Consider the following 24,658-nt stretch of genomic DNA (forward strand, 5'->3'; position numbering starts at 1 on the left):
ATCCTACCTCTAAATAAAAGACATTTTTGACACAATATAATTAAAAAAAACTGAAAGATGACATCTTTGTTTTAATTCCTTAAAATTTTGACCTTAAAAAAAATTAAAGGATAAAATGCTGCGTATAAATAAAAAAGAGCGAGTGACCTATCAACAAATAAAATAACTAGACCCGTAATGTCTCTATATAATGAAATAAAATAAAATAAAATAAAATAAAAACATTAAAACTACACCATTCCAGCCGACATATTATTTAAATAAAAATCACTCTCTCGAATTTTTATAATTCGTGTCCTTGTTAGTAATAATAATATTCATAAGGATGTTACTGAAAGCGGGAATGGGGAATGGAGAATGGAGAATGAGGAATGGGAAAATAAAATGGGAAATTAATTTTTTGGGGGGATTTTATGTTTTTTGTGCGGAATAGATATTTTTCAGCGTTGACTATCGATATCCACGCTTTATTTTAAAAAATTTCAGTGGCAAAATTAAGGAACAAAATAAATTGAGTGCAACGTCGAGCTACGAAGTCTATTTTAGAAAGTGAAGATGACAATGATACTCGCAACTCTAGGCTTAATTTCTGTCCTTGGACCATAGACGATTTCTTTTCAATGCGTTATTTTTTTATAAAGTTTTGAATGGCTATGTTGACACTGACATCTCTTCAGCTTTACAACTTTACTCTGATACTGCTAGGCACCCTTTGAGAGAGAAAGATGGACTTACTTTAAAGAAGACTTATGCCCGTGCAAACACTTTTAAGTTTAGTCTTTTTAACTCTTATTGATGATGATGTCGAATTCACTCCCATTTTCAATTAGATCGTTGTCTAGCATTTCAAGTTTTAAGCGTGGCTTGAGGAACTTCTTAATGAATACCAACTAAACTGGTCGAATTACCAAAAACTCATATGCATATATTTTAGAATTTTTATATCAGATTTTAATTAATTGTATAAATTATATTTTTAAACTATATATTTCGTGAGGTGGTCTGTCTGAGGATGGGGTCTTGGACTCTTTTACAGACCATCCTTATGGCATTTCCTTTGTTATAGGTAGGTAATTATTTTATTTTGTTGATTTCCATTAAATTGTAATAAATAAATAATGATAACAACGAAAGAAATGAGATACGTGACACCTACAGAATGTTATAACACCAGGGATTATTCGTTTTATCGACGAGTGATAGGTCAAATTAAATTTGTCGGCATAATGAAAGAGCATACAGCATCTGAAGAGATTGTGAAAATCGTAATCGCAGACGCCTTCTCCGCATTCTTCTTAACACGAAGTTTTGGATCGCTAAATCAACCGGGTATTGCCGTATAAGAAGCAGAACAACGACCGCAAGCAAACCATACGTTTCGCGGTTTGCGATCTCCAGGATGAATTAAATTTCCCGCCAAACATCGCCAGGTCAAAAGTTGAGCTCGGGTAATTATTTGCAATGTAACCGGAAGATTAAACTTGACCGGAAACCAAACCGATCCCAACCCAAGGCAATTACCCACAGGGTTACCTCGGGCAGAGGGCGAGTGTAACCGCAACTAACGTTAAACTTTATTCGAAAATTAGTAAATTGGAACTTTCAGAGAGTTAAGTGCGTGAATTTTTCAAAGTCCATGTCACTACTCAACTCCGGAAGACAAAAGAACCCACAGTTGAACGTCCTTTGAAAAAAAGTTGTTATTAGTTTTATTTTTCGAAAGTAATAGAGGTTTGGTTAGTAGAGAAACTTCGATTAGAAATAGCACTTGCCTCACTTTCCAAGCTAGCGGCTGCGAAAACTGAAACTGAAAAATCACATCAAAGAATAATTCTATTTTCACGACCATGAGAAGCGCCAACCAGATAATGAACATGACAGGTTTCAAGTAGTAGTTTGCTTGAATATTGGTGGCGAACGTGCGTCCAACTCCCTAATTGAGTAAACACGTCCTTAAAGTGTAAACAAACAAGCATATTTTCGCGCCAAATGGAGGCCGTTGAGTTTTTTATCCTTCAAATAGTTTTTGAAACTTATGGGATGTTCACTTTTCAGTGTTTTCTGGTACGATTTCATGCACAAACACATGTCAAGTCCCTTCCTTTTGAACGTTTTCTCTTAAATTGAATTTGAAGCGAACACTTATCGTTGTGAGCATAAGGTTTGAAATTGAGGAATATCACTCGGATGATGTCCTCTGATATCACATTGATGATACCAAGGAGTTTTGTTGGTCAGCTTGACAATCGGTTACGGGGAGGGGGGATGCCTCAATTCGGTCAAATCTAGATAAGGCGCCGGAAAGAACCTCGCTAAGAAAGATACTATGCACATTCAACCTCCCCATTTAATTTATGGTCCTCATTACATAAGTTCAAAGGTCAATGCTTCTTCTATTGCTGAATTGAGCTCATAACGGCAAATTCCACTACTTCGCACTTAGAGCAGAGATCACAAGAAAAAGCTCTCCGTAAAGCATCTTTTGGTTATTAAGAAGGTAAACAGTTTTAAGGCTACTATATGTGAGTTCTCCAAGACGGACTTTAAGTTTCAAAAGAAATGTTACGTAATCGAAGCCTTTTCAAATTCTTTATTGTTACATCATAAACAAACAAACTCGACAGGGTTATAATATGTGAATTTCAATAGTTTAACACTAGGTAATTAAAAAACATTGGGCAACCCTGAAAAACGCATCAACACTTAATAATTCCACCAACGTCACACTCTTAAATTTCTGATCTGATGTTTGTCTATCAAAGCTGAGGGAAAGAACGAAGCTTTTCCAGTCCTTCCCAATTACTACTACTCAATGCTTCTGAGTTCAACCAACGAACAATCATGTCCTTTTTCTTATCAGCGGAGTCCTCATCCATCTCTGCGAGTCCTAGTTCATGGCATATCAACGCTTCTTGGGTCAAACATTTGCGGCCAACAAGTTTTCTGGAATCTAAGATACTATTATCATCCTTTATTCCCAAACAGCATGTTGTAACAGAATTGTTGCTGCTTGTCAGGGCAGATAAAGGTCTTTTTTGTGTGTCATCTATTTTAGCACTGACAAGAGCACGAACATTAGATTGGTTTTCGCAGATTTTGTTGTTTTTTGTGTAACTTGTGTTCCACTGCTTTGCATGCATTTCACTGCTCTTTTCTCCTCCTCGTAATGAAAGTGTGCGTGCCCTTGCTTTCACAGTCAACTTTGGTAGTGCATCTTTTATTGGTGGCAACTCTGCCGGGGCGCTGGTTCTGCGAAGTCTTCCTATAGTCTCGTTCCAAACTTGCCTCGTATCACTCTCACCACCTCTTAATAATATGGATTTCTTCTCGCTTTCCTTCTTAGTAATACCGAATGACAAATCCACCCTTTTTGTCAACAGCGATTGTTTTGCAGACACACGGCCAAACGTTTTTTGTTCCATACTGAGTTAGCCGCAGACTTTAGCTACCCTGACACTTAAAATACCGAATGAATAGTCACTTGTTATATTACTGTCACTCTTGCAGGAGGTAATCATAACAAATCAGACGTAGTCAGTCAAAACGTTTGCGTTCAGATGATTATTGGCTAAGGAATTATTTGTTTAGCAGCCGCTAACATACCTCAGCTATTGAATTTTGTACACAAGACAATTAGCTTCGGTACACAAAGAGAATAAAGGTGTTTTTTTACATAAAATGTACAAAGCTTATTATCCTAAGATTACTTCACTTTCTTATTATCGTACATGTTCTTGTACTTTCATTAATCATTCAGATGAACAGATTACAAACACATTTACTTTGAAAGGGTTAAAGAATTTTTCTCACTTATTTATGGTTATTATAGCTGTCACCTTGCTTGGATGCGGTCATTACTCAGTTTTAAAAAGATCTTACATCAGTGAGAGTTATCTTACGATGTATAGTCGATTGACTGCGTTATTTTAAAAAATAAGTGAGAAATTATCTTCCTAATAAAGCGTGTTCACCAGGTTTTTAACAGGCAAGCTTTTCTGATCTGAGCTTCTGCCAGGTAAAACAATAAATCGAGTGATGCTTTAAGAGCAATAAATTGGCAGTTTACAATTTCAACTAGTGCGACAAGTCAAAGTATTTTAATTGCATGCAAATATTGGATCCTTTGGGAAATAAACAAATGTGTGAATTAAGAAACCTTGAACGATAAAAGTAAACATCCACTTGCTTTGGTGGTAAAAATATCATCAGAAAACTTCCAGTATCTGCAAGTGCGTTTCAAATAAGTAACCTAAGGAATTTTCCATGTTTTTGGGCATATTACATATTTCAGCACTTTACAACTGAAATTAATTGTTTGGGAGGTCTGTTCAGACTTCTTAACGTTATTAAGCGGCAAGGTTAAGTCAGGTTAGCTTGTTAAATCAAACCGAGTATGATTACTTGTACCTTACAGAGACAATAATAAGAACGCCTGTGTATATTCAGTAGTGAAAAACACAAATGCTAAGACTGGGCCCGTTTTACTGATTTTTATGGAAGTAAATCCTTCTTGTGCTTCCAAGATTTTGACGGTGGATATACTGAGTAAGGCATCATAGTTGAGAGTGAAAAGAGAGAGAGAAAGAGAGGGAGAGAGAGAGAGAGAGAAAAAATGGTGTTAATTGATGCCAATGCAAGAATTGCACATGCTCTGCGATAATCGGAGATCATTTCAATTGCAATTGAAATGTTCAATCAGAAAGAATCAGTGTTACACTTGAAACCTAAAATAAAATTTGATTTACAGAGGAAGTGCTGATCTTTCAGGAAAGTTAGTTTCTTTTTCAGAGACTCTTTGCAAAGAAAAACAGTGATAATTGTGGAATTAATGGCGGATAATGATTTTTAAGTCAGCCTTATTGGGAACCTTTTCAATGTTGAGAGTAAGCCACATTAGCGCAACCAAATCATCGTTTTACAGACCCCGGCAGCTTGTTGGGTGCGATGAGGGGACAGTTATCGTCATACCCTGTCTTTTTGTAACGTTTCCTTCTCAGTAACGGTATATAAAATTACGTCCACCCGTGCTTGGGTCTCTGGAAAAGTTTGCACTGGAAAATCTCGAGAAAGGACGCACAAATGAATAACCGGTCTCATCATTAGGAATCATGCTTTCTCAAAAACAAAGAGCGTTCTACTAGTCTTCTATTTATACCATTTGCTCTGACAGCTCAAGCTCAGGAGCAGGGAACTCTGATACTAATCATTCTTCATCTTCTTCTTCCCATGAAAGTGTTTCATATAAACAATAAATAACAAACTTGCAAATCCCATTCCCGTGCAGGCTCTTACAACGTCATTCACAGGAAAAGGCAAAGGAGTATCGACGACAAAAACCACAAATTCATCTGTCAAGATACCGAAAGTGTAATTCTCTTGTACAACTCGAGCACGAAAATGATACAAGCCCGAGCCTTCAAACTGTATCGAACTGTTAAGACTCTGTTCTAACACTGGCGGTGATATTCCAACAAAAGTGAGATCACTCGGGGAAAGTACTATGAAATCTTTCCTTTGATTCAGTTCTTCAAGATAAAATGGGAAACGTAGAGGTTCTTCTTCCTTATGCTCTTCTAACACCACAAAGCGTAGAATTAATTTTTCACTGAACATAACGCGGTAGACAGTATCGATGCAGTCCGAATGCTCAACAAGAGAAGACCCTCTCATTTGCCTCGAACATCCACAATCAGAGCGAATTTTTTTTCCTCTACATTGTTTATATCGAAGTGTGTTTCTAGTGATAGCATACGTGGTTTTGTAAAGTGGTTTTTGTGGGTCCACGTTGTAAGTATTTTCCGACATTGGTATTGCTTTGCCTCGTGAAGAAGGAGTTCTGTAGTTGAAAGGTACTTTTATGTTCCTCACTATGCCTTTGGAATCAGTTATTTCCGAATCTAAAAATGCATCAAGAGAAAATGATGTAGGATACAAGAAACGTAGCTTTTTATCCGGTGGACAGCCCCCGTGTACGGTATAAGATGCCTCCTTGCATATCAGAGAAACAGTTTGTTCTAATCTAACAGAGACTGACGATATTCCAACGATTAAAGGTCTTTTTGTCAAAGTGACTTGGAGAGTGTGATTCATGTTTTGGTATCGATAAGATGACTTCACATAAAACAGGGAAGGTTTTCCAATAAACAGCCTCACTAAAGGTTTCGTGGGATTTTTATATACTTCTCCTTTGAATATTACGCGGAGGGTAAAGTTAAGACTTTCGCCAGAGTCCAAATGGTAGAGTTCTATCTTACTGGGCGGCTCTTCGAAAAGGAAATGTCGACACTCGTCTTCTGCCAACCACCAACCATGAAATTGAGGCTTTGGAATATAAGGGATGTACGAATTATTACTGACTTGTGCTTTGTAAACACCCCAGTTATTGGTATAGTTACCCGGCTCCAAGTCACCCGGGCTCTTGATATCGACTGAGGCATCACTGACAGAGGTAATCAAGCCCCACTTGTGGTCATATTTTAAGACATGCCCGACAAAATCACTTGAAAATGAGAACTGATCATTATTTAACAGCTCTGCTATGGCATGATTAAGACCCGTTTGGCGCACTTGAAGAACTGGAGTGCTTAGCGGACGAAAGCCATTAAAAGGACGAAAATCCATGAGGTACCACATTCCTTCTTCAAAAAATTCAGTGTAAATTCCAGTATCATCCCATGACATTGGTAACCTTCCAGTAGCGGATGAAAGACTTTTGCACGCCGTCAGAATCAGACTTATCCCATTGAACAGAAGAACCGTCTTACCGATGTCTGCCCCTTGCCAGCCCGAATCGTTTCCTGAGTTCTGCAGGTGCAATTCAGCATGTGAACCTGTAATGTTTAATTGAAGAGTGTAATGGAGTGCTGGAGAGTCTGATCTGTCAACAAGACCGAATGGTTTAATAACAAGAGCAGTGGCAAGCGCACTAAACTCGCTCGTGAGTTTGCTGTCGTACACCTCAGTTATCAATGCTGAGCCCCCATTTTTTGTTCGCACTACGCGTCCAACATCAGATTGCTGAAACGAGTCAGAACAACCAATCTGATCTGAGAAAAAGGCATCTCCGCAAAAGGCTAAAAATTCCACTTTTCTTTCAGATACAAAATGAACAAGAAGAGGCCTGTGAAGGAAAATCATGTCTGCTTTGATTTGTGAAGCTAGATCAATACTGTAAGTACTGAATTTCAGCTCACTTGATACGTTCTGCACGCAAATTATGTTGACCAACTTATCATGCTGAAAATAAGGCAGCTTAAGGGAGCACTCGGTAAAGGATGCAGGTGGCTCAATGCGACTGACTCGCGGAATACCTGACCAGCCACTGTACACAGCACCAAGACTTGTAACCAATGCAAATGCATCTCCCAGGGCATTGGTAAAAATTGACGATACAGAATCACCTCGGAGCTGTGTATCCAGCATCTTATTAAACGAGTTTCCTCCGTCTAGAGATAACCACACCTAAAGGATCCCAAACTAAGTTCATAAATCGTTTTTTATGAAATAAATTTCTGATCACACAACAGAGGTACAATGAAACGAGTCGCAAGAGAGCTTTCTAAGCTTCTCATTTACCTTGGCCCATAAATGGGTCATTAAATCAGTTAAATTTGAATGACCCTATATTACATTTTTTTAAAATTCTTATTCTTATTTGCATAACAATTATACAAAAAATTGCAATATTATGTTACATTACATGAGCTTAATATTGGCCTTGATAAGTTTAAATTTAAGGGAAAGGGTAAGAAATAAGCTTTTTGTTGGTATGATAGCAAGATCATTCCAACTTAGACCTTTCTTCTATAACCCCTCTACATATAGGCCCATCATTAAAGCTATAACATAACCCTGTTACCGAAAGATGAACATAAGAATGACAAAAGTTATTAGATTAATTTTTTTCTCCATCTGCTACAGCAGCGACCTATCATCTTATACTTCCAATTTAAAACAAAGGCTCAGGCTGCCTAGCCTGCAGTGCAGGTGTCTTATTAGGGCGAGTTAACGTTGCAAGCTCGCGATCGTTTATTCGACCTGTCATGTTTGATTTGGGTTTGGAGTGGACGGTGGGGGAAGGGGCGGGGAAAAGTACACATGTCTTTCTCTCCTCAGCCTTCCGCTGCCGTAAAAGCCAATGATGGCAGCTATAACATTTACCAAGAAAATACTGAGTACTCTCTCGCAAAAAATTACGAATTTTTATAGATTAGTAGATGCCTCTTTACTTCCCACGGCCGATTCGTGTTTTTTTAAACTTTGATGTCTTACCTGGGATCCATAGACGAAAATAACATGAGTGTGAACATGCATATTAATCCTTTTAAATTTGACATGATTTGGGAATCGAAAAATGGGCTGCATAAGTCGGAATGTCTGTAGATGAAGTACTGCGACCAAACATTGTACCTGTGAACACATTGAAAACGATATACACATTGGAAAAATCAATCGAACCCTGTCGATCACAAAGTTCGTAATAACAGGGATTGTTGAGGCTGTGAAATAAGAACATATCATATGACCGTTAGCTAATTTAAATTAGCAAGTATTATTCCTCTTTGCACATTTCCGTCATCTTGACCTGTGATTTACAGTTAAAAGCTGGTTTTTTAAATGACGTTTCAGACTTTGTGACTTTTTTTAAATTAAATCGAAATGTTCAATGGGCTTGTGCTTTTTACCAGGTATTACTTCGTGTTAAAAATAACGTTTTTGAATATATCATTCCTTACACTACTTATTATTTTAAAAAAAACCAGCAACAACAATAAATTGTTGTTGAAAAACATTCAAATACATTTACAGATATTGCAAGCTATAATTTAGAATTTCAGAATATCCCTCCTGCAGACCCTCAAAGCCTTTACCTTAAAAGGGTCCTTCACTAGCAAAACCACTGTAGTTCTTTGAATGTCCCAAGCGACACCAAGCACAGTGAAAGACTTCATTTGGTCAGGAAGCTTTATAGGAGACCATATATTAAAGGGAGGTTTGCTTGTTAGAAGAATAGAATATTCCCCGCTAGCCGGCGTATAAACCAAATGTACCGCGTGCTCTTTGATCAATATCTCGTGTCTATCACAGTGAACTGTATGATGCAACTTGATTCTGTCACGTTCCACTGTCCCATCTTTGAACGCTTGCTCGATTATCGGATGTATATTGGGTACTCTTTGAAACTTGAGCTTTAGAGTTAAGGAAAGTATCATAAAGTTTACAGTTGACTCAATTATTGGTAATAGTTGATTATTACAAAAGATTAAAGTTGAGACCATCCCTCTCAAAATCTTGAAAAGAAATAGTAGTCTAAACATGACGTATAGCGTAACGTCAAGCGGCAGAAAAGAGCCCCTGATCTACCCTTCATTACATAGATACTTTTTATTCCGTTAGACCTACTTAAGGATCAGAAAAAAAGCGAAATCAAATGTTAAGTACGTCGTTCGCTGGAAACGCGTTTCCAAATCATTAATTTTTCCTACCTTGTAGTATCATGAAAGTTATTCCCACCCCTTAGCAACTTTTATTTTTAAATCACTTTAACAAAAAATTTGAAAGTGTTGAATAAAAATTGATATAAAAAGCACTAATCATTCTATGACTTAAGCTACCCTCTAATACTGTCAATACGAGCCTTTGATAAGGCAACCGTACCTTTCTTATGTTAAGTCCTGAGGCTTCATCGATCGATTCCGACCTTAACACACCTTTTGAGGTTACAAGCAAAATGTGGTTGTTAAACACAGCTAAGTCCAAAATTGACAGTTTTTCACAACTGGTAAACGAACTTTCTTTGCAGATAGAGTAGTTATCTGGTTTGCCAGATGAGCGGTGAAGGAGATCATACCAATGTGTGGTGTTTGATGTGAAACTTCCATGGGTTACAGCCATGTAGCATCCTGTAGAGACAGTGAAAGATCTCTGTAATTTATAGATCTAGTCAAACTTTCATTGGGTAAAGTAGAATTCCATTATTTAATTGCTGATTTTGATTGCCACTTTTCGTTCGATTTAGCTGAATACACTACATATAGACGCACAGTTAAAAGAGTGAAAATATAATTTTCTCGCTATTCAAGACCACGTGGAAGTTTTTCGCTGAACCGTGTTTTCCATGCGAAAGACAAAAGTTGAACTTTCGCCATCTGCTTTTCAGCTGTTCGTGCTTTAAATGTGAATATAATTTCTTTTCGTATGAAGTACATTTATACTCCTCATTACAGAAAATTAGTAGTACAGAGGGGAAATTCAAACGTTGGCGGTCAACGTTTAGTAGCAGGAACATGGGTTTCTAACTTTGCATTATGACATTCACATAAAAATTCTTTCCTCATTTCAGTGTCTTTTTAATCATATTTTAGCTTAGTTTCAGACTTTTTTTGGAGTATTCAAAGCAAAAATAAAGGTCACATTTAATTTTCCCTTCCAATTACCTGTGAAAGACTCTTTCACCTCAAACACAGGAACCAAAACAGCGACTCCCGGAGTACATGGATGCTGCCATACAATGACATCTTCCACAGCTGGAATTGCGTTCAGGTCTGACATATAGTCTCCGAATTGGACGGAAAGAATTGGGTCAAAATCTGGTAATACAAGAGTTCCCCAGGATTCAAACAAATTGAGGTCTTGCCCAAGTTCTATTTTGAACTGCCACGGAATTCTCCCGTGGCTTTCTTCATGGTAATGCTCCGATAGTTCTTGCTTTGAAATATTCATCGTCCAGTAAGAGTCTTCGCCTTGGACAAGTTGGTCGAAGAAGTAAGATTTTGACCAGCTTAAAGTGATGATAGTGACAATTGGAGTCATACCTTGAGAGGAATACTGATTGACTAACACATTACGCGAGTTTTGAGTATCGCTGCTGCGATTTCTCAACTGACAGTGAACCACAAGAAATGCAGACTTGAAATAAAGCAGATTATACGGCTCTCTAAATTGAGATGTGAATTCTGCAAATACGACGGCTTCCACAATTCCCCTTTCACCAAAGTCGATAAACGCATTGCTGTGCAGTTTCTGGAGCGATATTATCACAAAATGAAGTGTTAAAAGAAAGAAACTCGAATTGACGGACATTTTGCCTACGAAGTGCCACGCAGTTTACCGCTTCATTCATCGCTTCACATTTTCCCGCCAAATCAAGGCTGTAGGTCGGCGACGCAGTGACCCATTTGGCGCCAAAAAGCTTCTTTTCAAACTTTAGCGGTTCTTCCTTCGTGACTTACAACAGCTTATTAGTCACACAGTTTACATAAACGTTGATTTTTTTCATCAGTGGAGAAACACTTACCACCTATCAAAAATCTCGAGGCCCATTGATTGCTGAAAACGGAGACCCTAGTTAAAATTAGCTTTAGAACCACCCTGAAATGTTTAAAGGATATATATCGATTATTATGGAAAGAAGTGGAATGTGACATTCGTACGCCCCTGGTGAAGAAAAGCACAGTTATATAACACTAACTGCAGCTGAAGTTCTGCTAGTGTTTTTATTCAAAATGCTAAAATAGGAATGGGTGGAGAAGGGATTGTCACTTAATTTGACAGTACTAAAAAAATAGTGGTCCTTAAATTTGTTGCATTGATTAGTGATATAACTCTGTAAAGCACTAATATCACATTTTTATAGCATTTTAATATCTTGTAGGCATAGCTTGCCTGTAGTACACAACTATATTACTAAGGAGTTAATTCCTGTTCTTCTCAGATGTGTCCCCATGTGAATCCAGGTGGTTGCATAGGGGACTGACTATCTTTTATTTGGAGGGAGAATTAGGATTTTTTAAAATTAAACAATTTTTTTCTGTTGTTATCTATCGAAAGTTTTCCAGGCTACTTTTTCCTGCTGACCTTTTTTTTAGCCTTAAAACAGTTTTTTGCTTTTGAAAACAAATTTTCCATGTTATCTCCCTCTACAAAAATGGAAAAATCAGTTCCTAAGGATCCATCCAATAGATGAGGAAGATGCTGAATGTTTATTCAATTATTTATCAAGATGCTTGCTGAACCTTGGCAACCTTTCGGTGTTCCTTTGCTCTTGTTTTGGGGCATTGCATCTCACACCAACTGATTGGCACCATTGCAGCACCTACACAATCAAATAATTCAATTTGCATAAAAATCTTATGATATTAAGACCAACCTGACATCTGCTTATTACTAATAAACTTGAAAACTTTGTTAACATCCTGAGCCAGTACTTTCTGTATAGAACTTTGTTCATATAGCACAATAATTTTATAGTTTGATATCTGGTACAAAAACAAAGGCACATGAAGAGAGCACCTAAAGGAAATCTTTGTACATTGTTGTTTCAAAGAAATGTTACTGTTACTTCTAACTTCTTCAAAGGGTAATGCATTACATATAATTATTTACTCTAATAATGCTGAAAAAAATCAATATCTCAAACTGGCAAAATCACCTACCCACCAAATAGGTTGGGGGAAAGGATTAAGACCAAAAACAATTTTTCAACAATGACACAATTAAAATTTTGAATGGAACTTGAAACAATCAAAGTAGATTAATTCAGAAAGTGGCTTCCTGCTATCAAATTGACAATTTCATGAATGTAAAAATTAAGTCTATCCTACCACCCTCACTCTTGGCAAAAATGACTCCAAGTTCATTCTCAGCTGTTGAAAGGAGATACGTTTGTGTATGAAGAGTCAGTACTCTGGCCAGTACTATATCACCAGGGCGGAAGGACTTATACATTTCAACTTTATCCTTCTCAGTTGCCCGGACATCTTCTTTTCTGATTGTTCCTTTGAAAGGTTCTTTTAAAGAAGTTGTTTCTACACCAAGAATTGCTACTTTGCAAAACCTTGGGTTTGTGCTCATCACCTAAAGGGTAAAAATTTAACAGCCTTATTTGAAAGGTTCTCCTGCTTCCAAGTTATTTCTTAACCCTCTGACCCCTTCAAGTAACTAGCACCTAGTTTCTCCTCATAATATCATTCTGAATCAAACAAGAATAAAGAGGAATAAAAGGAAGAATACAGGAAATGAGCAATAGCTAAATAAGCTCTTGATTGTTCAACAAATTCTCCTCATCAGCACCTTGGTAAATGTCTAGAGAACAGAATGGAGAATATGCATACCAACATTAGGGTATAAAAGGTAAATTAATCAGATACATGCTCCACGAAAAAGAAATTTTCGGTTATGTTATTTCTAACAATTGCTTGTGATAAGGTCATAACCATAACCTTTTGATGAGACAATTAATTGATAAAATTTGAACCTTTTTTTCTTGGTAAACTGCCAAAATGAAGAATACAAAGGATACTTGAGTCAAACTTTAATCTTCTTCCCATCTGAAATATTATGTAGTTTTACCATGCAACTCATTAAGGTCACTCACATAAGAAAATAAACTTTTCTAATAAGATTGTAAGTGTGTTTAACATTTTAACCATTCACGCTATCACACAAATTTACATTGTTCAGTTTAAAACCAGTTCGATTAAAAATGATTAAAACTAGTTTTATCTGAATTCCATTTTGCTCTATAAAATAATCACCTCTTAAACAGAGTAAAATATAAATCCATCAAGTTTGAAATACATTTAGTTTTGACTTTATGTTCATTTTTAACTGAAATTGCATCTCTCCAGTTAAACTGTTGTAAAATGATCCAAGTAAAAGACTCTCTGTAAAAATTTCCATATCTGAGCCAAAAATTTTGATAGTCGTCAATAAAATTTATGATGCAGAAATTTTCCCACCTTGCATGTAACAACTGAACCAACTTCTGGCACTACATACTTTTCCTCCTCTCTGATGATATGTATGGTAGGTTTCTAGATCCATATTACAAAGCATGTTAGATTGATTTGGGAAACATGAAATCAGTAAGTCTGTCAGCACTGTCTGTCAGTCAACCTGTCTATCAAAATAGCAAATCAGCTGATCAGTTATGAGTCAGTTTCTTGATTAGTCAGTCAGTCGATCAAATTTCTAACCTTTTATTTTAAAACCCTAAGAGTAACTATCATTTAATTTCTCTACACTAACACTACTGAATCATTCGTTAAGATCATGAGAATAAAGAAAATGATTGCCAACCTTGGAAGCTTTGATCGTTAACTGAATTCTTCTTGTCAGTAACAAAGGAAATGTATAGAAAAGAGTATGGAGAATATGAATATTGATATTACGGGGTAGAGGGTTAATCAATAAATCAATTGATCAGACTATTAAAGTGTCAGTCAGTCAGTCAATCAATGTTCTGTGTCTGGTGCCATGTATGCTTTCTTATCTAGTTGCTTTACAAATGGAAACCTCTTAGTACATTACCTGAGTTTTGATAACTTAAAAACTTTCTATTAGTTGTTCCTGCAGAGTACATGAAAAAAAAATCTAAATACTGACCCCTTCTACAAAAGTTGGACCTTGTTTCTACTCTTTCATAATCATGCATATGTTGTGGTTCAATTTTGTCCTTCGTTCAAATTTTATTTTCCTTTGTTTCAAACTCATTATCGTACATTACAATACCCAAAAACAAAAGAAAATAAAATTTGAACCAAGGATAAAATTAAACCACAACATAAATTAGCCTTTCTGGTATCGACAACTTGTCCAAAGACAATACAATTTTCATTCAAAGAAATGCCGTCATTATGAAAGGGGTCTACACGGTATGCTTTTGCTACATTTCTAAAATATCAAAGTCAGTTATCCAAAGCTTACATTGCATCAAAAAATCTCACAAACCTCTCCATTCTCCTGGTTTTGCGACTGTTTGTAACCAGCAAGACTAGCATACACATATCCATGGCGAATATAAGTTCCATTTCCTGGTGAATATTGTTCAATACTTCCTAATCTTTCCCCAGGTATCACCACAATATTTTCATGAACCGACACCATACTTACTTCATGCACTTTCTCGAGTTAGAGAAAAACTAAACACGAGTTTCGTCCGCCATTTTGAGTTTCTGATGACACCGCTGCCCGTTTAGATTGTAGTTGCTTTCTAGTCTTCACGACGGTTACCAGGACAACTAAAGAGTATCTGACTTCGTGACTCAAGATGGCGGCGTATGTGGCTACTCATGACCGCTCCGTGTTATCCAAGCCTCACGAAGAAACCAAAGTTTCTGTCATACAAAATACCACTCACAGGGATATCTTGGGTAAGTTTATTTTTTGGAAAAACTGCTGATATAATAGACGAATCGGGCCAGCATTTTAATATTTGTTGCAAAGTAAACGGAACCAGCTGAAATTGTAGATAAGATACGGTAGAGGGAGTTTGCCGAATGTTAACTGTTCTCAGGGTCCTTCGTATAATTATTAAGTTAAAGAAATGTGGATCGTGCATTAGGGGAGTTTTTACTCCTCAAAACTATGATTTGGCGGCTTACCTTTTCGGGGGGCAAAATTTTGTTGACTGGCAAAAAGATAAAGTCGGCACCATAGCCAAATGGCTCATCCACTCGCAGCTTATTTCATTTTCTGTGGAATAAAGTGTCTAGGACTTTTGCATTTTCCCTTGGATGGGATGCTAGCCCAGTACAGGTTACCTCTTCACCCAGCATGTTATTAGGCTTCCCTCACAATTTGTAGCTACTCATTCATATACCTGGGTGGAGAGAAGTACTGTGAGCATTGATTGTCTGCCCAAGAACACAGCACAATGACCTGGCTAGGTCTTGGTCCGGCATTTATTGACCTGGAATTCAGCATAATAGCTGTTAGGCCAGTGTGTAAGGCCACTGCTGGAGTGGACCTTATGGTTTTTGAGGGAGGGCCTGAATGAATGAATGAATGGATAGGACAGGGGGTGGAGGCATAGGAGAATAGGGAAAATAAAGGCCTGGCAGGAGAAAACTGCAAAAATGAAAACATATGTTTATCATCAATTTTCTAAAGGATGGATGGGAGATGGGTCAAAGGTGTGTAACGGAGAGGAGGGAGATTTTGGAAACATGAGATATTCACTCCCCCTAGTTCAGTTTTTCTCCAACTATAATTTTTCTGAATTTTTTATTTGAAGACAGTCCTGCAGAGTTTATATATGGGTTTTGTGTGGTAGCTGTCTATTTGACTAGGTGTTTCATGAGCAAGTACTTTCTGTAGAGACCATTGTACCATGTTTCATTATACACATCACCACAATTGTAAGAATGCTCCATCAAAATGTTTGACATTGTTTACATAAATGGTTTGTAGAAAATGAGATGTTTTCATGAGATGGAGGTTTCTGGAAACAATTCTTAAAGCTTATTGGATGAGTTTTAATAAAATAAATTATGTTTAATTGTAGTACTTGGAAATGAACTCTATCAAAAAACCATTGAGGAGTGCGAGAAAGAAAGGCAGCAGAATGTGACAGAAGTAGAGCAAAGAGCATGGCGCTTAGCTTCAGAAGAGAAAGCAAGAGCTCTGAAGTCAGCCAAAGAAGCTGCTGAAGTGGAACTGGACAAAGCTTTGGCAGCAGCGAAGAAAGCTCAGGTGGGTGTTAATTTCAAAGAGGTGCATTTAATTAATAGGTGTGATTGTATGGAGAAGCTGGGATAGGATGAGGGGAAGCAGAATGGTGCAAGGGGGTAGGGGATAAAAAGGGATAACATGAAGGGGGAGCAAGAATTATTGGCAGGAGGGAGCAGATATGATGCGCAGGGAGAAGCAGGAATGGTGGATAGGAAGAGGAGCAGGGATGGATGGTCAGGAAGGCAAATACTCAGATAAATGACTGTTATTTACTATGAGGGTACTACATTGTATGAGCTCCAAGGGTGGAATGAAGTATTTACTCACTTGCATTTAATGATGGTTTACTATTCAACCAACTTTTTTTTTGTCGATAGGAAAAGGCAGTTAAAGCTGAGTCAAAAAGAGTTGAAGCTCTAATGAAAAAACTGGCTGCTCAGCAAGTTCAGCAGGAAAAAGATGAAGGTCAAAAGAGACTGGAAGAGGCACTAAAAAAGGCTAGAGATGAGTTTTTGTTGGAAAAGGCTGAAGCTATACAGAAGACTAGAGAGGAAGAACGTGCTATGGCAACTGATGAGGCAAAGAAGGTGGCTCAAGTAGAAGAGGACAAAAGAAAACAGTTGATTCTGGCTGCAGAGAAAGAGAAACAGGTAGAGTTACTGTCACTTGTTTATCTGAAGGGTATTAAGATAATGTGGCTTTCATTCAGTGACAAAGAATTTTCCATCCCTCCTGGATTGGATGCTACTACCGGTACAAATTTGCAACAGTGGTCCTTTGAAGGTTACCCAGTTCCCCCCTCCCTCCTTTTCTCCCTCCACCCCTCTTCCCCCAGCATTTTTCCAAGTTCCCTAGTAAACTTGGTATTTTAGATTGTGAATTCAAAGATGTTATTCAATTCTCCTCTCCATCTTTTAAGTGTTGTTTTTCCTCCCCCCCCCCCTTTTTTGCAAAATGAGCTGAAGAGCAATGCAGTAATTTTCTTTTCTTTGGCTTTCCACCTTAGCAAGCTTTGAAGAATCTTAAAGAGAGATTAAAACAAGAGGAGAAACAAGCAGTGAAGGAAATGGAGGAAAAGTGTAAGAAGGAAGAGGAGAGCAAACTTTTGCTACAAAAGGAGATCCATGAGAAAGAAATAAAAAAGTTAGAAGATCGTATTGATGAACAAATACAGCTGAAACTGGCAGCAGAAAAAGAAACAGAAAGAATAAAAGAGATGAAAGGAAAAGTGGAAGAAAAGTTGAAGAACACAACAACTGCTTTTCAAAACTTTATAGACACAACAAAAGGTTTCAATAAAGGACAGGCAGAATTCTTAATTTTGGACCCATTGAAAGACATTTCTGAAGAAACTTGATTTTGATATCAAAATGAGTTATGCTTCATACTATTTTGTGTAAATATATAAATTGTTTAAGTATTTGCCTACATCATTTGAGTTGTAAGTTGTGTATCTCTCAACTTTGTATTATATTATTTTTGTGTCAAGAATGTATACTGTTAGTTAAATTATTTGATACATTTATTGTCAATTACTGTGACTGTAAATGTATTTCAGAAAAAAAGTATTGTTTAGTTGTTGAAAGCAATTTCTGTTGTAATTGTTGTGTAAAATTATTTAGTATTTAGAAATGATATCTTATGCTTTCAATAATTTCCAAAATGATTGTGGTGAATTTAATTAAAAATATTGGTATGCCTTTCTGACAAATTCTCTTAACGCCAGTGTATGGCTGTCTGTCATGAAGTAAATGGGGTTGCTGTACCATTTGTGGAACATAATAGACATGAGCATGCAGGATAAGGTAAATACCCGAGAGTAAGGGTCACACCTACATATAAGTAAAATGAATGGCTGAAAGTGAGCAACAGCCCCCCCAGAGAAAAACAAATAAACAAAAACTGACACAAATCAAAAGTCACACGAAGGGTGTTGGAGTTGAGGCCTGGGATATGAATAACCCTAAAAGGGTGTTGGGCACATTTTTATGTAGTAAAAGCCACAGCTTCCTTGGGTGACTAATGTTAATTTAATTTAGAATAAAATGTTGAGGCAAATGAAATGACAGCTATGAATGCAAATTGTCACTATATGAAGTGAGCAATCCTGTTTATTTATTTCCAAAAGTGAAATCCTAAAAATTAAAAAATTCAGGCTATGAAATCAATGTAGCATGCTTCATGTACTGATTAAAAAGAATAGAATACACTCCTGTTGTTGGAGTTGACTTATCAAACAAAATCAAATATTGGAAATTGTCAATCTTTTATAATTGCATAATTAATGGCAAATTGAACACAAAGATTTTCCGTTTTAGCACATAACTGCAACTGTGCCTCAAAGGCCATGTATCTTGAAATATGACTTTGCCATGGTGTATCAGCAATTCAATAAGAGCCAAAAAAAATTAAATAGCAACTATGCCTCATGGAAACACAACATAACTAGATATACTCAATTGGCCACAAAGTCTAACTTCAACGTCTAAAATTTAATTTTGCTAAATTAACTTAAAAATTTAAAACTTTTGAAAGATTGCTCAACATCTTTGTTTATCTAAAAAAGTACAAGCCAGTAAAACATCTTCACTTACAAGAACCAAATAATTCATAGAAATAAATCAAATTATTGTGCATATCCACTTCATAAAACTAATGCACAAGATCCAAAATAGCTGATTGGTCATTGCATTTTTTCCTATGTACTGAATTTTTTAAAAAATAGAATTGCAATTTTGAAATATTTCTCCAATTATTTCTTATAATTCTTAAGTTATTTGTGAAAGTGAATATGAAACATCTTTTAAAAGTCTAAAATGTAACTGCATGAACTTCAGTCTCATATTTCTGTTCCTTTTTCAGGAAGAACTCTGTTGAGCAAAACCTGCCCTGCTGCCATTATTCACTTCAGTCTCTATTTTTTGACTATGATGCCTAAGAGTATTTAAAAATGTATTCTAGCAAACTACTCGTAAATCAATGAGAGCAGCTTTAGGATTCAAGTCCTAACAATTCCTCATGTCAACTTTTAAAAGTAAATTTTTGGACTCTGACTGAAAAGAATCCAAAGCATTTCTATCGCATTTCCATTGCAGAGCCTAATGCTACCAGTAGTAATCATTAATCCAAATGTAAAATTGCTCTATGTTGAACCTAATTTGGTAAGGCTTTAACATCAAGTTAACCATGGTTCAATAGCTTCCACAAAGACTTTCTCTGTTCCATGCCAATGTGTGTGATTTACCCCAGGAAAGGTGTATTGATGAACTGACCCTCTCTCATCTAGCGTGCGTAAGCCAAAGGTGTCTTCAAGGTAAACCTAGAGAAGAATTTTAAGTTAATTCTTTACATGATCTTCTGAATCTGGTTATTATAGTTTGCTGATAAAGAATTAGTTAACTTAATTCATTGATTCAAATTTCTTCATTTCACTGGTTATTGATATTTAAACTCTTCCCTGTGCTGTTGTTGTGCCCAAAGAATAACCTTCAAAAGTTTGGAAGAGAGTGAAACTCACAAATCAAAAAGCCCAGAACTGTGATTGGTTTATGTTCTTTCAAACTTTTGTGTAGGTGAGAATGAATGAATTAACTAGGAAATCATAAGGATGTAAGGTGATTTCTATTAATACAACTTAAAATAGGAACTTTATTATAAGTTTAATATTAAGAAGCATGTACACTGTAATACAATACATACATTACTTCCAAATGCCACACATCTTGTTTGAGACCAGCATCTATGTAATGCTGGTTGGATGCATCTCCAATTTAATAAAAAGGGGGCTCTTGGCCCCCACCTATACTCCGCAGTGGACTAGTCCATTCATTATAAATTCAGATGCGGAGAGTTATGCATGGATTTAAATTATGATTTTTTTCCTTTAACATAATATCAATGTAATCATAATTCTTAATAATCAGTAATTTCTATCATGTGCAGACTAAAAAGCTGTTCATATAGCAGAAAAATCAGGTACAGACCTGCAAAGCTATTTAGGAAGGGTTTAATTGTAATGGCATTTTTCAGGTTTAGGGGCATAGTCATATATGGCCCCAAAACTTGCATAATTCCCTGAATATTAAATACTGACCTGTTGATTTTTCATATCCACAACTGTTAGACTTGTGTCATAAAAACCAAACTGGCTATAGTGATAAAGAAAGTAGAAAAATTCAGGATATATGTATCTGCTGCATGCTAAAACATTTCCAATGCAACTGATAACAACTAAAATTAAGTGTAGCAATATCTTTTGCCATTATTGTGGATCAAGTTAAAAATGACCTGATAAATTTTTTATTAAAAAGCATATTTGATTTTAAGTAATACGCTGCATTATATATCCAGAGTTTGTAAGACTCTTTGAAAAAGTAGTTGTTTTAAGTTATTACCTTGACTGCCATGGTGTAATGACACCATCATCTGGACCTCCAACCAAAATCAAGTTCTTGATTCGAAGGAAATTCTCTTTGAATTGTGCACCAACTGTAACAGAATTTAGCAACACTATCTAAGATATCTTGTCCCCTGTTGAGAAAATTGGCTAAAAAAGGGTTTAATAGAGATGTTACCTTTTTGTTTTTAGCCAAATAAGGCAAATAAGCTGTTGCTCCCTTTGGGAATGGGCCAAGAGAAAGCAATTCAAGTGGCTAATAGTTGCTCTTTTTCAGCTGAGTACAGTGACTAATCAATAAATGAGGAACATTAACCCTGTAACCCCAAGAGTGCCAGACATTTAATTCTCAGTGTCATCCCAAAACCTAACATTAAGGTCATGAGAATAAAGGAAATGATCACAAACTCAAGGAGCTCTTGATTGTTAAAAAATTCTCCTTGACAACATCTAAGGAAATGTATAGATAACAGTATAGAGAATATACATATTGATGTTAGGATATAAGAGGCATAGAAAGGAATGGTCGATGGTTGTCCTAAACTGAAAAAGAAGGATTATGTCAAGCCTTAGATGAAAAGGAGATGCAAAATGAAGTGGTTACTATATATTTCAAATCATCATTATTTATTTGCAAAATGTTTGCAGTGTTTTGTAAAGTATGAAACTGACTAGGACCCAAATCATAATAAATAACACAAACCAATTTTTGGCCATACCTGATGCATTGAAAAACTTTGATGAATTGAGGTTGTTTACTACTGGCAAAAATACATTATACTCATAGTTCTTGTCTTCATGGTATGGATCTAGTTAGAAAAAAAAAACTAACATTTTAGGTCATGCACATGTTAGATAAACAAACATAGCTTGCATATAGGAAAACCATGAGAAGATTCTGTTGTTCTCTTTCATGGGTCTGTTCTGCTGTGACTGCCCTCAAAATGCTCCTGGATGTAGTGGTAATAAATAAAATGTATTCATAAGGGTTTTTCTTCAATTTGAAATTTTGCTAAAGGCAAATTTTCTTACCATTCCAGTAGTTTGCTAAAGAAATTCTATCTTGAAAATATTTGGTGTAAAAGAGTCTGAAAGAAATATGGAAAGCAAAAACCAACTTTATCAACCATCTTTTTTTTTTGTGTAGAACTTTGTAACATGCAAGTACAAATTGATACTATAAAACATATTACTTTTTATTAAAAACTGGATCATTGCAATGCAATTCAAGAGTTTTCATTGGCTTAGCCATTCTGGAATATATGCCATTATATCATAAGCAGGCATGAACTCAAGATGAGTTAAAGTGAAAGTGTTTTTGTAAATTTTAACTTTCTGTTTGTTCTTGCAAAATAAAGTTGGGAAGATTTCTCTATATTTTGGGGCATTTTTCACAAAAGAATTATTCCACTTGGGCTTGTTTGATATGGGATGATTATATACAACTTGGACCTTGTGGACTTTGTTCGCCATCTATCATCTCATATCCAACTAATAATAATGGAATAATTGTTATGTAGACTTACATGTAAAGATCCTTTCTAGCAAGTTTTGGAATGTAAGGCTTCAGATAGTCAGTGTCTGCATAAAATGATGTAAATAAATCAGTACAAGGCATTAGGGAAGCAACTTTTCTTTATTGTCTGTGCGCCAGGCACATCCATCTTTAAATCCAAATCTAACAAGGCAAGCTAAATTTTATATACATTTGTGCAAACAAAGTAAAAAATAAGCCATGAATAGTAAAACCTGTATGCAAATGAACTCCATTGTCACTCTTATTACTACAAGAAAGGCTTATAAAGACCAGCTGTCTTTCACTCGTTCACCCCTTCGAGTGACTAGCATCTACCTTAATTTCTCCTCACAATATCCCTCAAGGAAATGATCATCATTGAAAGAAACTCACAATTGTTAAACAAATTCTCCTTCTCAGCACCTTAGGAAATGTATAGAGAACAGTATGGAGATTATGCATACTGATGATAGGATGCAAAAAGGGTCAAGAGGCTCAGGTAACTTAGCATTTTGCCAAGTAGGGATGAAATTCCACAGTTTGGGTCTGACTCATGTCTGAAACCTTTGATCTTAAGATGGGGGCTGTACATCAAGTAACATCATAATTATTTGATTATTTTTCTCCTGTTTCTGTTCTTTTTTGCAGGTCCTAACAAAATGCTTTCCTAGCTGTTACCTCCATATTGTCCCATCTGGGGACCGGACAGGGAAATAAAACTCTCAGCGTTATGGTCATCCATGGTCTCCAAGATTGCACGCACAGTCAGTCCACCTGTTGTTATAACAAATAAGTGCCAAATATTTTCAAAATATACAGCTTTTACAGAACTGTTCTCTTAAACAATCTTTCTTCAAGCCCTTATACTCAACCTCCACCCTAAAAAGACGTTTCTGCCCATTCATCGTATGATTGTCACGGGGAAATAAACATGGTCGAAATCATGACAGCGACAATAAATCCAAATTACCTCAAAATTATGCTATTAAAACTACAATTAAAAAAATACTTTCAATGGAAATCAAAAGTTGCTCAGGAAAAAAATGATCAACAACGCGTGATCACTTAACATTTGTGTAAAACTTCCGTTACGATGAAAGTCCATGCTAAGCGATCAAAATGTTTTGCACGTTGAATGAATTAATTAGTATCCTATGCGCGTATCCTTTGAGTACGTTAGTGCCGTTTGATTCCCTAACATGTCTTTTAAACGGATAAGGAGTGTTCTAAACAATTGTAAGAAGATTCATTTGATAACTAGCATTGCACTTGATAAAGTGCGATCTTTGAATAGGGTCACCACTTGAGTTGATATGGATTCAAATGAATAGTTTAAGAATAAGCCATTACCTTGAGAGAAGCCGATAATATGAACTCCTTCTTTAGCCTCCTGCATCACTTCTCGTACTTTTTCAGAAATTGCCGAGACCTGCATCCACATGGGTTTGAAGCTGTCTAATTCCTCAAACAATTTTATCAACGTGATGTTGGTGCCGGGATGGGCCTGCGTTATAAACGAAGCAAGATCTTTCATGTCTGAAGCGTGATCAAGTATTCCATGGACGATGATCACCGGTTTGAAGCAAAAACTCCTCGCCGAAAAAGTAAGCAAAAGAGCAAAACATAGTTCGCGCGAGGGAAAGTCCGCCATTTTGTCATCAATAATTGTTGTCAATTAAACGTTATTGATTGGTGGGAGAGAACAGTAAAAAATAAACCAATCAGAAAATGCATTAAAAAAAGAAAGTTTTGGCGCCAAATTTTGTAAAAATGGTGGCGCGGTGCGGCGCGGCTTCGAAGTGAAGAAAAGTGATTATAGTACATTGGCTATATTTATGTTTTAAAACAGCTCTGCCGTGAGTCTCTGGATAATGGATGAAAAAATTATTTGTCTTTGCGAGGGAAATAATTTAACTCCCTTGGTTCAGGCGCTATCGACGCTGAAACATCAAAAGGTGAGCTTTCTGTTCCATTCGATTCGCTCGAGATGTCAACGGGGTAAAACGTGATTTTACGTTATCAAGTTTATGATATCTAAATTGATATTTAGTTAGGATGGGAAAGTGTGGTAAAATTTCCTCACAGCCCCATACTATTGTAAAACAAATCTGTTTTCTCAATGGCGGTGTACTGTTTTTGTCATTGTTTTCTCTATCCAAGAACTGAAGGCATAATGTAGTATGGGGCTGTGCGGAAATTTTACCAACTGGGGTACTTGCTTGTTTATGGTTTGGCAAGATTTCTACGCAGCCCCGTGCTTCAATTTGCATACAGCTCTTGAATAACGAAATCAG

At 36.4% G+C, this 24,658-nt stretch overlaps 5 protein-coding genes across 7 annotated transcripts in view; 2 read left to right on the forward strand and 3 right to left on the reverse strand.

The window, feature by feature from the left end:
- Positions 1–2,641: 2,641 nt before the first annotated feature.
- On the reverse strand, positions 2,642–11,490 carry LOC131798981 (cation channel sperm-associated auxiliary subunit beta-like). Of its 2 annotated transcripts, XM_066163729.1 has the most exons (6): positions 10,815–11,490; positions 10,437–10,742; positions 9,658–9,902; positions 8,871–9,188; positions 8,272–8,409; positions 2,642–7,461 (listed from the first exon to the last, which is right to left on the reverse strand). In XM_066163729.1, the coding sequence occupies exons 1-6, from the start codon at positions 11,080–11,082 to the stop codon at positions 5,200–5,202; spliced, it is 3,537 nt and encodes a 1,178-aa protein (XP_066019826.1). In that variant the 5' UTR covers positions 11,083–11,490; the 3' UTR covers positions 2,642–5,199. The 2 variants fall into 2 exon arrangements, with proteins under 2 accessions (XP_066019826.1, XP_058972626.2); XM_059116643.2 differs by having other exon boundaries at positions 10,437–11,490.
- A 131-nt stretch (positions 11,491–11,621) lies between these two features.
- On the reverse strand, positions 11,622–14,951 carry LOC131799051 (exosome complex component CSL4-like). Its single transcript, XM_059116719.2, has 4 exons — positions 14,731–14,951; positions 13,740–13,814; positions 12,603–12,855; positions 11,622–12,094 (listed from the first exon to the last, which is right to left on the reverse strand). The coding sequence occupies exons 1-4, from the start codon at positions 14,884–14,886 to the stop codon at positions 11,997–11,999; spliced, it is 582 nt and encodes a 193-aa protein (XP_058972702.2). The 5' UTR covers positions 14,887–14,951; the 3' UTR covers positions 11,622–11,996.
- Positions 14,952–15,021: 70 nt separating this feature from the next.
- LOC136279730 (uncharacterized protein C6orf163 homolog) lies at positions 15,022–18,430 on the forward strand. Its single transcript, XM_066163737.1, has 4 exons — positions 15,022–15,152; positions 16,286–16,473; positions 16,830–17,102; positions 17,459–18,430. Exons 1-4 carry the CDS (start codon positions 15,050–15,052, stop codon positions 17,807–17,809), a joined length of 915 nt encoding a protein of 304 aa, XP_066019834.1. The 5' UTR covers positions 15,022–15,049; the 3' UTR covers positions 17,810–18,430.
- A 131-nt stretch (positions 18,431–18,561) lies between these two features.
- On the reverse strand, positions 18,562–24,022 carry LOC131799037 (lysosomal thioesterase PPT2-A-like). The gene is made up of 8 exons (XM_059116704.2): positions 23,715–24,022; positions 23,043–23,138; positions 22,375–22,429; positions 21,881–21,936; positions 21,568–21,657; positions 20,847–20,940; positions 20,546–20,600; positions 18,562–19,771 (listed from the first exon to the last, which is right to left on the reverse strand). The coding sequence occupies exons 1-8, from the start codon at positions 24,013–24,015 to the stop codon at positions 19,628–19,630; spliced, it is 891 nt and encodes a 296-aa protein (XP_058972687.2). The 5' UTR covers positions 24,016–24,022; the 3' UTR covers positions 18,562–19,627.
- Positions 24,023–24,147: 125 nt separating this feature from the next.
- Positions 24,148–24,658, forward strand: part of LOC131799053 (Fanconi anemia group I protein) — a 29,835-nt gene continuing 29,324 nt past the window's right edge. For both annotated transcript variants that reach the window (XM_059116722.2, XM_066163726.1), the window contains exon 1: positions 24,148–24,319. In XM_059116722.2, the coding sequence (XP_058972705.2) occupies positions 24,236–24,319 (84 nt within the window). In that variant the 5' untranslated portion in view covers positions 24,148–24,235. The remainder of the gene's footprint in view (positions 24,320–24,658) is intronic.

Source organism: Pocillopora verrucosa, chromosome 1 (genome assembly GCF_036669915.1).
Source record: "Pocillopora verrucosa isolate sample1 chromosome 1, ASM3666991v2, whole genome shotgun sequence".
Lineage (NCBI taxonomy): Eukaryota > Metazoa > Cnidaria > Anthozoa > Scleractinia > Pocilloporidae > Pocillopora > Pocillopora verrucosa.

What these genes read in the sequence shown, in the direction of transcription:
- LOC131798981 (XM_059116643.2), bottom strand. Translation starts at nt 11,082, where the DNA reads ATGTCCGTCAATTCGAGTTTCTTTCTTTTAACACTTCATTTTGTGATA. An exon ending in TAGTGAAGGACCCTTTTAAG is followed by an intron (nt 8,410 to 8,870) that starts GTAAAGGCTTTG and finishes ATGTGTTCACAG; the next exon opens with GTACAATGTTTGGTCGCAGT. An exon ending in TTTTCGTCTATGGATCCCAG is followed by an intron (nt 7,462 to 8,271) that starts GTAAGACATCAA and finishes GGGATCCTTTAG; the next exon opens with GTGTGGTTATCTCTAGACGG.
- LOC131799051 (XM_059116719.2), bottom strand. Translation starts at nt 14,886, where the DNA reads ATGGTGTCGGTTCATGAAAATATTGTGGTGATACCTGGGGAAAGATTA. An exon ending in AAAACCAGGAGAATGGAGAG is followed by an intron (nt 13,815 to 14,730) that starts GTTTGTGAGATT and finishes ATATGGATCTAG; the next exon opens with AAACCTACCATACATATCAT. An exon ending in GTTCAGTTGTTACATGCAAG is followed by an intron (nt 12,856 to 13,739) that starts GTGGGAAAATTT and finishes TTTACCCTTTAG; the next exon opens with GTGATGAGCACAAACCCAAG.
- LOC136279730 (XM_066163737.1), top strand. Translation starts at nt 15,050, where the DNA reads ATGGCGGCGTATGTGGCTACTCATGACCGCTCCGTGTTATCCAAGCCT. An exon ending in CACTCACAGGGATATCTTGG is followed by an intron (nt 15,153 to 16,285) that starts GTAAGTTTATTT and finishes GTTTAATTGTAG; the next exon opens with TACTTGGAAATGAACTCTAT. An exon ending in CAGCAGCGAAGAAAGCTCAG is followed by an intron (nt 16,474 to 16,829) that starts GTGGGTGTTAAT and finishes TTTTGTCGATAG; the next exon opens with GAAAAGGCAGTTAAAGCTGA.
- LOC131799037 (XM_059116704.2), bottom strand. Translation starts at nt 24,015, where the DNA reads ATGGCGGACTTTCCCTCGCGCGAACTATGTTTTGCTCTTTTGCTTACT. An exon ending in TTTAGCAAACTACTGGAATG is followed by an intron (nt 21,658 to 21,880) that starts GTAAGAAAATTT and finishes TTTTCTAACTAG; the next exon opens with ATCCATACCATGAAGACAAG. An exon ending in ATTACACCATGGCAGTCAAG is followed by an intron (nt 20,601 to 20,846) that starts GTAATAACTTAA and finishes TTATCACTATAG; the next exon opens with CCAGTTTGGTTTTTATGACA.